Raw genomic sequence first — 10934 nt, 5'->3', positions numbered from 1 at the left:
TAACAATTAAATGCATACTCAAGCAAATAATAATCCATTATACATTCCGAAATGTCCTAGATGAAGAATAGTAATGGATCGAACGAATTCTCAACATTGAACTGAAAATATCACGAGATATGTGAGAACAAAAAAAATTTTCCTTCTCGGAAGAGGATGAACAATTTTGTGGCTGCTGGGATTCGAGCCCAGGTCTCCACGGCCACAACGTGGAATTCTTACCACTAAACTACAGCCACATGATGTGACAGGATTTAAGAGGATAAAGGACATCATGGTCCCCAAGAAAAAAAGGGGGGATTTTGATGGGGTCTCTTCTCATTTGGGCCGTTGGCCCTGTCATTTGACATCGCAGACAAGCAGCAAGCTCCGTTCTGCAGCTGATTATATTCCCACCTACTATTATATCGCCGTGCGTATAAATATTTACTATTTCCGGCGAATGAGCTTACTAGGACTCCTTCTTTCCTTAGGTTCTGCTTATAATAATAAAGTGCGGGAATGTACGTATTCCTTTGCAAGCATATCTTGCGTATTCCCCTATACAATATGATGGCCAACTTCACGTATGTATGCATGCTGCAATTGAACCTTTGAAGTATCGCGTACCCACTTATCTACAAGGTTCGTTAGTGGAGTTGTTTTAGTTCATCTAAACAGATCTCAATGGATTCAGTCCTAAGACAATATAACACGCCAAAAGTTAATTTATTATCTTACCTTGTGAAGATTATCAAATGCATTGGAAGGAACCTAGTGTTCAATTTCGCGCGGACAGAGAAGTGTTCTTGTTTGTTCTCATCAGGGCCACTAACCAAATTCCATATACATGTCCCTTCTTGCTGTGTCGCCTCAGAAAAGTTGCTCTATATTATATTATCGAACTATCGAGGCAACAATATAATAATCCTCATCATCGACATTCACAAAATATTGATGAACAAAGGATACTTTCATTAATTGATCTTGTACATTGCAGTTATAGAGGCGGTAATTATCAATACCAGTCTTACAGCAGCTGGTAGAACTAACTAATTACTATATGCTTGAATACATAAAGCAAAAATGGGTGCCAAGCGATCAAGGGTGAAGGATCTGATGGTTGAAAACATGGGGAATCCTACTTTCTTGTTCATCGTCTTCCTCCTCCTGGGACAAGCGAGAGAATTGAAGAGGGTCCAAGCTGTGGGAAGAAGGCGGTGGTGCCTGATCCATCGCAAGGTCAAAACAAGGAGGACTGAAGTTGCTGCTCATGTTCATGAGATTTGTCGAAGCACATGAATTGTTGTTGGAGTACGCTGGCTGGAGTCCTATGTTCATGCTTGGCTGCTGCTGCTGCTGCGAGCTCTGCACTGCACTTGCTAGTGCATACCTGCTATTCATCAGCTGATTTTGAACCACCCCCAGCTCTGCTTGCAGAGATGCCACCTGAATTCACAGCATAAATAAATGAGTTCTTTTGGTTTCACCTCGTTAATAGATCATCAATTAATTATTCGCACATAATTAAGTTCATTAATCTTTTTTCATTTTCACCATGATCATCGGTGTGAAGTACAATTGCGATCATACAAGAGTTGCACACTAAATTTGGCTCGGTGATATTTTGCCATATAAATCAGTAAGATGATGATCTCGGTTCATGCAAGCTTGACCCGATCATTAATATAGCTTTGCCATACGATAAAGAAGGTGTCAACATGCTTCTTTCCTTCTTATCGTGGTTCTGGGGTTCTGTTGGAGTCCAAGTCTTCCTTCAGGTAATCTCGATCAAGGGCGCGCGAGCGCACACGCATATAGATATATATGCTTTATTATTGACTGGCTGAATTTAGAATCTTACCTCTAATAAAATGCTAGCCAGCTCGGAAAATAATCGAATCTTAGCTAAGTAAGAATCGCTATTGGATCATGAAATAATGTAGGGCACAGATGTATATTTTGAAATTAAGAACCTGTTGTTGCAAAGAAATAATAGTGGCAACACAGCCATAAACAGGATCGGACAAGCGAGCTTGGGCCTCGTAGGATATGGTAACCACGGATTCGTGGCGGCGGTTGACGGGGATATGATGCAAGAGCTTAGAGACATTGCTAGCGCCAAAGACCTTATGGACAGCGGCGAAGCGGGCGGAGCCCTGATCGGAGCTAAAGTGGGGAGCGAAGATGCAGCCAGCAGTGCACTTCCTGCGGAGGAACTTGCAGGCTCCACAGGGAGGGGTGGAGGCGGCCGCGGGTGCTGAGGGTCTAGGGTTGCGAACGACGGAACGCCGAGGGTCAGCCATATGGAGAAGGGAGGAAGAGAGAGGAAGTAGGGGAGAGGCAGTGTGGAGGTGGTGAAGGTTACAGGGAATAATATGCGGGGGAGTGCACGTTAGTCTCGTGAGGGGTTGGCGAAGTGATTGGGGTAAGCTTTCTGTTGACGTTATGGTTGGTGAGGGGCACGTGCAATGGCAGCCACGTGACCCATCCTATATATTCTCTATCTTGCAGTCTTGTACTGCAATGCAAAGAAAGGAACTTCTCTTTTCCTCCAAATTTCTTTCCCATATTTATTACTATATTTAAAAATAACTCTGTCTTAGCTTTCTGAATTTTTTTTATTTATTTTATGTCTAAACTCTAAAGAGATCCTCAATCCCCATCCCAACCTTTGAAGGATTAATTAATTTGAGTTATACGAGTTTATGCATATGGTTAAATAACTTAAAAGATTGTTTTGTGCAAAAAGAAATAATATATATGATATATATTAGGTGGTGTTTGTTGGATTAAAAGAGGGAAGAAAATGGTAAAAGAGAATATTAATGAGAGTGGGGAGTTTTGTTGTGGAAAAGCAAAGGAACTAAGGAAGTGAGCCGTGGCTCTTCGCGTGAGCTGGTAAAACCAAACGTGCATGGATTTCATGGTCGGGCCCCACATCCATGACTGTCACATTCAGTTTTTCTTATAAAGCAAAACAGAATCAACGGGTACTGCTTATAAGCAGTCAGGTCAGTCCAACGTTACCAATGCATTGAGAACTGGGGAGAAGGATTTGCCGAGTCGCAATTATAGTTTGTTGCTGACGAGGATGTTGTCTTTTAAAAAAATATATATTTTTAGTTTATTTAACTTTAAAATTATAAACAAAAAATAATAATATCACACTTTTAAATGTTGATAATTAAACATTTTTAAATACTCACATATTGAGCTTAATTTTGAAAATAATCATAAAAAATTATCATTTAAGACCAATGAATAATAATTTTTAAAGTTAAGTAATTAAAAATATACTTTTTAAAAGTTAAGAAATCAAATTAAAGTCTTCTATAAAATTAATGGACTAAATATATACTTTAATATTAAAAAATACAATTATTTGGTCTCAATATATTTCAAATTCAAATTTCTTACTATTTTGGAACTTTCATCTTCTCTTTCTTAAGTCTCAACTCTCAACCAGAAGGTAAAAATTGTAACGATAAAACAGAGTAGAAGACTGTGAAAGAGGTGGCATGACTTTACAACTGCAAAATTGGTCAATTTATTTTCAGTATTTGTTGTTTTTGTATTAATATTAGTTTTTGTCTCTTCATTTTTATTTTTCTTTATAAACCATTCTATTTAGCACCTGTCCAACTCACTCGTCTATGTGAAAAAAACGAGTTTATCGAGTTTGATTAAATTGCTCACGAATTCAATTGAGTTTGTAATTAATACAAATTTAGGAGTGAGTTAATACTTAAAAGCATAAAAACATCAAACTGAACGAATCAACCGACAAGTTCAATTCAATTTGTAGCTAACAGGAGTTTAGAAGTAAACTAACACGATTTTACAAGCTAAAGATGCAAAAACAATGAACTCCTAGATTTGATAATAATATGAAAAAATTACATAAAAAGACTTTAAAAATTAAAAAATTATATATAAGGATTTATTCATAAAAATTGTTGTCATTTACTTATCAATTGTTATGATAGATCACAAATTAAAATTTTTTTTAATAATATTCTAGAAAAATATATATATTTTAAGATTTTTTTAATGAATGTTTCGCATGAATGCGAGTAGAAAAGTGAAAGAGGGGCCGTGCTGACTGTCAGACTTGAGGATGGTAGGACGCGAAGACAATGCTGATAGCAAAATCTGGAAGGTACAATCAAGCGCTCGGAGGTCAGCGTCAGTCCATTTTTCGGCTGAACATTGATTTTCATAATTCGGGAACATTCTTTCTTTCTATTCATGCAGTCTCTAGCCCAACACATATAAATTTACGTCGAAAATTGTCAGGAAGTATCATGTAAAAAATATAATTATTAAAAAGTCTTAATAATAATAAGATTAGTCTGTAATATGATAAGTTATAAAATAGTAAATGGGAACTATTAATTTATTATTCAGATTTAATTGGTAATATTTTTTTAATCTCATTATAATTTTTCCTAAATTTATTGATGTGGATTAATCTTGTAAATGAAAACATCAATGCCATGACAATTAATAAAGCTACATAATAAATTACAAGTTCTAATCTACCCACTAATTATTACTTATACTAATTCCACCTAACAACTACTTAATTAAATTTAATCAATGGCATCAACAACTCACAACCAAGACACAGTGCTAAAGTTCTAGTGAGCTGCACAATGTATTATGAAAATACTTTTTGAACTGAAAACCGAAACAGCTTCAAATAACTTAAAAATTGCTTTAAAATATAATTAGATTTTTTTAATTGTATTTTTTGAAAAAAAAATCATTCAATTCGAGCACTTCAATAAAATGTCCAGAGGGTTAACTTTTTTTCTTTCTTTCTTTTTTTTTTTTTTGGGGACATGTCCTGAGGATTAACTCATCCAGCTGTGATCGAGTGTACAGACTATAGAGGATATACCCAGGACCACGCACCCATCTTTTTTTTCCACATTCTCGTGATTCTGCTTCTTAATAATAAATGAAGAAGAAAGGATCAAAGCGGAACTATGCCAGCTTCCTTGCTAGCTAAATGACAGTGATCTTAGATGAAAATAAGCGAGAAGATGCTGAAAGATTCACTGATATATTATGCTCCCAAGATTATTCTTTTATTAAGAAACACATTTCACAGACAATTTAATTATAGACCTGCGTGCTTCATCTGATATTCCATTTCCGAACTCACAGCCCTTACCCTGCATCTAATATTCTGATGCTTCAACTGTAAATTACAATGCTCACTTTCTATATATATTTCAACCACTGTAGGCTTTACAATGAAATATACAAAAAATGTGACACATACTCTGTGTATTGACACTAATGGAAGGTCATTCTCGCAGAGTCTGAAGGAGAGCCAGGAGACCAATCGCTACTGCCTCTAGAGTCCACTCGCCATGAATCTTGAACTTGAGCAGCAAATTGCAGATTCCACAATACATCTTCAATGGAAGGCCTTTCTTCTTCCTCTTTAGCCAGACACCTCACGCAAACCTCCATCATCGTCTTCAATGATTGATCCGAGCTTGCCCTTCGAATTGCAGGATCTATCACGCTTCTCCGCGCATCATCATCAGTTACTATGCTTGCTTGCAACTGTCTCATCCAATTGAAGATGATAAAATATAAATATGAGAATGTTTCTGCCGATAAGCATACTATATGTACCTCAAAAAGATGAGATTTGAAGTTTCTTATTATGTGTGTTTCCTACTAACAAAAGCCTTAAAGTCTCACATATTAGATTCAATCATTCATCCTTACTTGGGGTGGACCAAAATCTCAAGCTCTCTTTAATTAATGATGAAACATTGAAATACTGAAGGAGGGGAAGAGGTGAAGAGCGGTGAACAAAACAGAATAGACACTGTTACCAATTTAGTTAAAGTGTCCACGTCATTCCTTGACTTCGCTGTCCTTCCGAATATGAGTTCCAATAGTATGACTCCCAAGTTGTATATGTCAGACTTGTCTTCATGTTTGTTACTGCAGAACAACATAGTTCACTAAATGAACAAGTAGTTAATTTTACTCAAAACCAGGTTAAAATTCTACCACACACCTTTTGTTAACTCTAGGCCTTCTGGATTTGCTGGATGAATTTCCCTGGCCAACCTGCGAGTGAGTTAAATATTAGTTGAAGTCTTTTCTTTAGGGGGATAATAGACCAAACATAAAAAAAATGAAAAACGTGATTTCTTTTTCCATACAGACGGAACCGTAATGAATCTAATTTGTTTTCTTGATACCTTTTCCAAGTTTGATAACAAAGGCAGGTTATAGCTGCAGATTTTGGAGACGAGGTTCTGGTCTAATAAAACATCTGTTATTCTGATATTATTTGAATACACACCAGGGAGAATCCCGGTATGCAAAAACTGGATTCCCTTTGCTACTCCAATAGCAGCTGCTATGCGTTGAGTCCAACCAAGTGATTTTGAAGGATTCTCATCTGTCAAAGAGAATGTAAAGAACCGTGAGTTCATGATGAACTATGACTACAAAATAGTATTGTATAAGGCAGAAAAGAAGGGAAATATTAAATATTGACTACCTAAATACCAATTCAGAATTCAAGTGTGATTGCAACTTGAGAAAAAGTTATGTTTCTGTGAATTACCAGAGATCCAGCTCTTAAGCGTGCCATTTGGTGCGTATTCAAAGACAAGAAATATTCTGCTGACACTTGAATCATCTAAATGACATTCAAAGCAGTGTCCAAGAGCACTGACTAAATGACGATGCCTGAGTTTTGATATCAGCTCTATTTGCTGCATAAAGCTTTGTGTGCTATAACCTTTTCTTATTTTCACACATTTAATGGCCACAACTGAACCATTCTTCAACTGACCTCGATACATCTGACAAAGATAACAAAGAAAAAAAAATTTAATGCATATACATATAGACATCATGTACAAGTGCAGATATAACTTTAGCTTTCAATTTCCAGCAAAGCCGTCAGGGCATAATATTATCGGGCCGCTAAGATATTAACAACCTTAAAACACGTTCGCAAAAGGTCAAGATTTAAAGCATATGATGCCTCCCTCTAAAATTCAATATGGAACAAAGAAGTATACCTGCCCATGAGAACTTTCACCCATGAAGGAACCTGTGTTAAAGTAGTTTGTAGCAGACTCAATCTCCTCGAGTGAGAAAGTTCGATAAGTTGGCAAGCCAACTGCTCCCAACTTCATGGTTTGAGATATATACCCTTTAGATGAAGAGAAAGACATGACTGTTGTCATCTATCTTTATTGTGGACAAACACAGAGTAATATGTTAAGGAACTAAAATTTTTCCATATCGTCTTCTCCAATTAATAATTACCCACCAATTCTCCAATTACAAAATCTGTGTGCGCAAAAGAGAGAGATAAAGAAACTTACTTGCACTAGAAAGCAACTTAGAGGTGTACCCAGAAGCAGCATTTTCGGATATAAATCGTATTGGAGGATTCTTGCTTCTGCTTTTGGCATTTCCTTTTCTAACAAGAAAGAGAGTAAGCCCAACAAGTACAACAACCACTGCTGCTCCACCTGCTATTCCAATGGAAATGACTAACTTGGACAGTCCTTTGTGCTTTTCTCTCTCAGGTAATATCCCCACAGCTAAGGCCTCAGTGTGGCAAAAGGGTGGTGGGTTCTGATTCTGATCCGCACCATCAAGGCAATTTCTAGCATACTGCACTGTTCTATCACTGGAATTTGACACTAAACATCTGGGTAGTTTGCCTGACAAAAGATTTGAGGATAAATCCACAACTTCAAGTTCTGAACTGCAGGACATATTCTCAAAAACCATCCCAGTTAATTTGTTCCCAGAAATGTTGAGATAAGTAATTGAAGGAAGAGACAACAAAGCTGGCTGAAATGGCCCCACAAATGTATTTAGTGAGATATCCAATCGCTCAAGCTGGTAATAAGAGGTCACTTCAGAAGGAATACCAGACCTGAAGCTATTGTTCCTTAGTATAAGAATGACCAATTTTGTACCAAGTTGAGGAAACTGAGGCCCAAAAGAATTGCTATCCAAATCAAGAACTTCAAGATTTTTCAAACGGCTCAAATCAGGCACCACCCCATAAAAGTGATTATGGGAAAGTGAAAGGATCCTAAGATTTTCCAAGCTACCCAATGAATCAGGCAAAGATCCATTGAACCTATTGTTTTTCAAACTCAACACAGTTAAGGCTGGAAATGAATCCATCCAATCAGGAAGCTGACCAGCCAACATGTTTTCATCAAGAATGAGAGTATGAAGATTGGAAAGTGAAGAAAGCTCTTGTGGTATGGGCCCGTATAGGCAGTTAGAGCTCATGTTAAGTATTTCCAGTGATGCCAAGTGAGAAATTTTAGCAGGCAATGGACCCCATATACCAAGAGAAACCAGAGTGAGGACTTTCAAATTGGGAAGTCTTGCCAGTGTTTTGAAAAAGGAATCTATTGAGAAATTTCGAGGAAGAAAGGAAGTTCTTGTTTCACCTATTATATGAAGCTGGGTTATGGTGTCTTCATAGCACACAACAGTGGAAGAAGAATTTGAGTCGGCGTTGCAGAAGTCTGTGTGGCTACTCCAACTGCTTAAAGCAGCAGGAAAGTTCAAATCTCTCTGGATACTCAGAAGGGCATCAAACTGGGAAGATTGAAGCTGCTCCGAATCAGAGATAGAAAGTAAAGCTGTTATTAAAAGCAGAAGCAACGAAGTGTGGAATCGTTTTGCCATTGAAAGAAAGATCTTCCGTGCTCTAGAAAGTCCCTTGAGATAAGAGCTTCGTTTTTCAAGGCCACGAACGGAAGCCCTGCAACTCTACCAAGTCATGTCAATTTAAAAGACACTCGAAATTGGCAAGAGTATGTTGAATTCATTATGAAGCTTCAAAATTCATAAATTTATGAATAGGAGCAAATCAAAAGCCAAATTTTTTCCTGATTAATGGCTCAAATGAAACTACATGATTCAAGGAGAATCAACTGTAAAGTATAGCTTCAAGAAATTCATGAAACATTACCAGTTGCTCTCAAAATCACCAAGAGCACCCAGTAAGTCCTCCAAAAGCCAGTCCACTCCCAGGTTGAATAAAGTAAAGAACTTTCATATCACCTCGTTCTTGCGCCAAATTCAAAATTTGAAGAAGGGAGAGGGAGTCTGGGAAGAGAGTAAATTTTAAATATCTTCAGAAATTGTCGACCACACGACTCAACAAAAGCCAAACTCAGAATGAGAAAAATGTCAAGAAAAAGTCTCCAAATCTCACTGAGGCACAGGAACCATTTTCCCAGGAGCCAGATTTTTCCTGTCCACGCCAGGACAAGATGACACAGGGCGAAAGAAAATGAAAGAGCCAAAATTCACACGCGGGACCATCCCCCAAAGCGACATTTCAACATATTTTCTTTCATATTGAATTTGAGATTCACAAAATTTGCTCCATCTTCCCCTCAGGACATGGCCTTGCTTTTCCTTATTTCTCTGGAAGGCCTAAAGGGAAGCCGTAGTTGCAGAAGCAGGAAAAGTAAAAGAAAGATTCTTGTATAGATGGGAAGCCTTTATTCCTCTGTATGATATGATATCATAATATGAGGATATCTTTTAACATGGGGCATGTGGAGTCGAGCAGATTTGGTTAAAGGGGCTAGTTTTGTACTTGGCCTCATAACTTAAGAGAGGAAATGGCAATGGCTAAAGGTGGCTTTGGCTTAGTGTCTGTGTCCGTCTCAGACTGTTACGCGGACTTTCGCTTTCTGGGACCGGTGGGCCTTAGCTTTCTCTCACTTCACTTTGTAGGAGTGGCCCCCTCGATTTATATCTGTTGGTTTTGGCGCCTTCCTTTATCTTCTTCAACCCACCAACTGTAAATTGATTTCATTAATGCGTCGAATTTTCATGATATAAAATCAATGATCCATTGAATTCGAAGCTATCTCTCGTAACGTTTATATCCACCTCACGTTTTGTTCTCTCACATGCCAAGAGGTGAGAAATTACATCAAGCTATCAGAGTAACAAACAAGCTCCAAGGTAGGAATCCTAACATTAATAGTAGGTTGACTATTCTAAACACACAGCTATACGATATATAATTAACTCAGTTCTGAGCTTTCTAATTACTGGAGCCTCCTTAAGAATTAACGATAGTCAGGAAAAATCATCAATAATGCAGACACATGGTCAATTTCGAGTTTTTAAAGTGAGAGAATTTTTGTTTCATCAAGTTGAACTAACTTACCTGAATTAATAATAACAAACTTTCAAGTGTGGAGTATTGAATGGTCGATATGGTCTTGTTTAGTTTTTCAGAAACTAAGTGGTATTGAAAAAACAATAAATGGCAATATATGAAGGAAAATATGATTTATATATATACATATGCCCACACGAGTCTAGTGGCATATCGTATTGGTTTCCTGAACTTACTATATATATCGATCCATCCCTCATCCTGTGCGCTATCTGAAACGATTATTGGCTTCTTTACTGCTTATAGTTGTAGGTTAAAGTGCAAATTTGTGTTTTACCTGACAAAGATATTAAAGCACGATTCACGCACTTCTATTATATTTGTCTTCGTCGCTCGGTTTGATTAATTAATTTCATCCAGCAGGACAGCAGTCTGGCATTTAATATATTAAAATGCAAGAGGTTGTACTTGTGGTCTATATGTGCTCTTGATATTAATTAACAAAGACGAACCTGCAATATACGGCCAAACCAAACCTACGGAGAAGCAAAATTCTTAAGATTTACAAGAAATGCCTTGCCAAATTGCATTATTATATAATGGCGTAATATAATTATTAAATAAATCAGTACCGTTTTTGACAACTGCAATAATGCCGTGCTTGCATGGGAATGTGTTTTTTCTTCCTATGTCTATAAATTTTGTGACCTTGTCTGCTCATTTTATTTACAAAGCACCCATTAATTTCTTGCATCGCGTATCCTTCTGTCATCCACTTCATATT

General features: G+C 37.2%; 2 protein-coding genes and 1 non-coding gene across 4 annotated transcripts; all 3 read right to left on the bottom strand.

The window, feature by feature from the left end:
- Positions 1-167: 167 nt before the first annotated feature.
- On the bottom strand, positions 168-239 carry TRNAH-GUG (transfer RNA histidin (anticodon GUG)). Its single transcript has one exon. It is a non-coding gene; the product is annotated as a tRNA-His (tRNA).
- An 841-nt stretch (positions 240-1080) lies between these two features.
- LOC114719892 (LOB domain-containing protein 20) lies at positions 1081-2285 on the bottom strand. The gene is made up of 2 exons (XM_028905457.1): positions 1956-2285; positions 1081-1428 (listed from the first exon to the last, which is right to left on the bottom strand). Exons 1-2 carry the CDS (start codon positions 2283-2285, stop codon positions 1081-1083), a joined length of 678 nt encoding a protein of 225 aa, XP_028761290.1.
- A 2746-nt stretch (positions 2286-5031) lies between these two features.
- LOC114719908 (probable inactive leucine-rich repeat receptor-like protein kinase At3g03770) lies at positions 5032-9588 on the bottom strand. 2 transcript variants are annotated; one of them, XM_028905480.1, is made up of 9 exons: positions 9227-9587; positions 8981-9117; positions 7359-8770; positions 7050-7183; positions 6587-6827; positions 6216-6418; positions 6029-6081; positions 5841-5952; positions 5032-5562 (listed from the first exon to the last, which is right to left on the bottom strand). In XM_028905480.1, the coding sequence occupies exons 3-9, from the start codon at positions 8692-8694 to the stop codon at positions 5287-5289; spliced, it is 2355 nt and encodes a 784-aa protein (XP_028761313.1). In that variant the 5' UTR covers positions 8695-8770; positions 8981-9117; positions 9227-9587; the 3' UTR covers positions 5032-5286. The 2 variants fall into 2 exon arrangements, with proteins under 2 accessions (XP_028761313.1, XP_028761312.1); XM_028905479.1 differs by having other exon boundaries at positions 7359-8776; positions 8981-9588.
- Between the last annotated feature and the right edge of the window lie 1346 nt (positions 9589-10934).

Source organism: Neltuma alba, unplaced genomic scaffold (genome assembly GCF_004799145.2).
Source record: "Neltuma alba isolate B1F8T4 unplaced genomic scaffold, ASM479914v2 tig00011958_pilon, whole genome shotgun sequence".
NCBI lineage: Eukaryota > Viridiplantae > Streptophyta > Magnoliopsida > Fabales > Fabaceae > Neltuma > Neltuma alba.
Note: the sequence above shows the minus strand (reverse complement) of the source record. Positions and strands in the feature narration are given on the sequence as shown.

Bases quoted from the DNA above. Each gene is read 5' to 3' on its own strand.
- LOC114719908 (XM_028905479.1), bottom strand. From the start codon at position 8,694: ATGGCAAAACGATTCCACACTTCGTTGCTTCTGCTTTTAATAACAGCT. The intron at 6,828-7,049 runs GTATACTTCTTT...TATCTTTGTCAG, and splicing joins GTGAAAGTTCTCATGGGCAG to ATGTATCGAGGTCAGTTGAA. The intron at 6,082-6,215 runs GTATCAAGAAAA...ACTCACTCGCAG, and splicing joins TGTTATCAAACTTGGAAAAG to GTTGGCCAGGGAAATTCATC.
- LOC114719892 (XM_028905457.1), bottom strand. From the start codon at position 2,285: ATGGCTGACCCTCGGCGTTCCGTCGTTCGCAACCCTAGACCCTCAGCA. The intron at 1,429-1,955 runs GTTCTTAATTTC...CTGTGAATTCAG, and splicing joins TTATTTCTTTGCAACAACAG to GTGGCATCTCTGCAAGCAGA.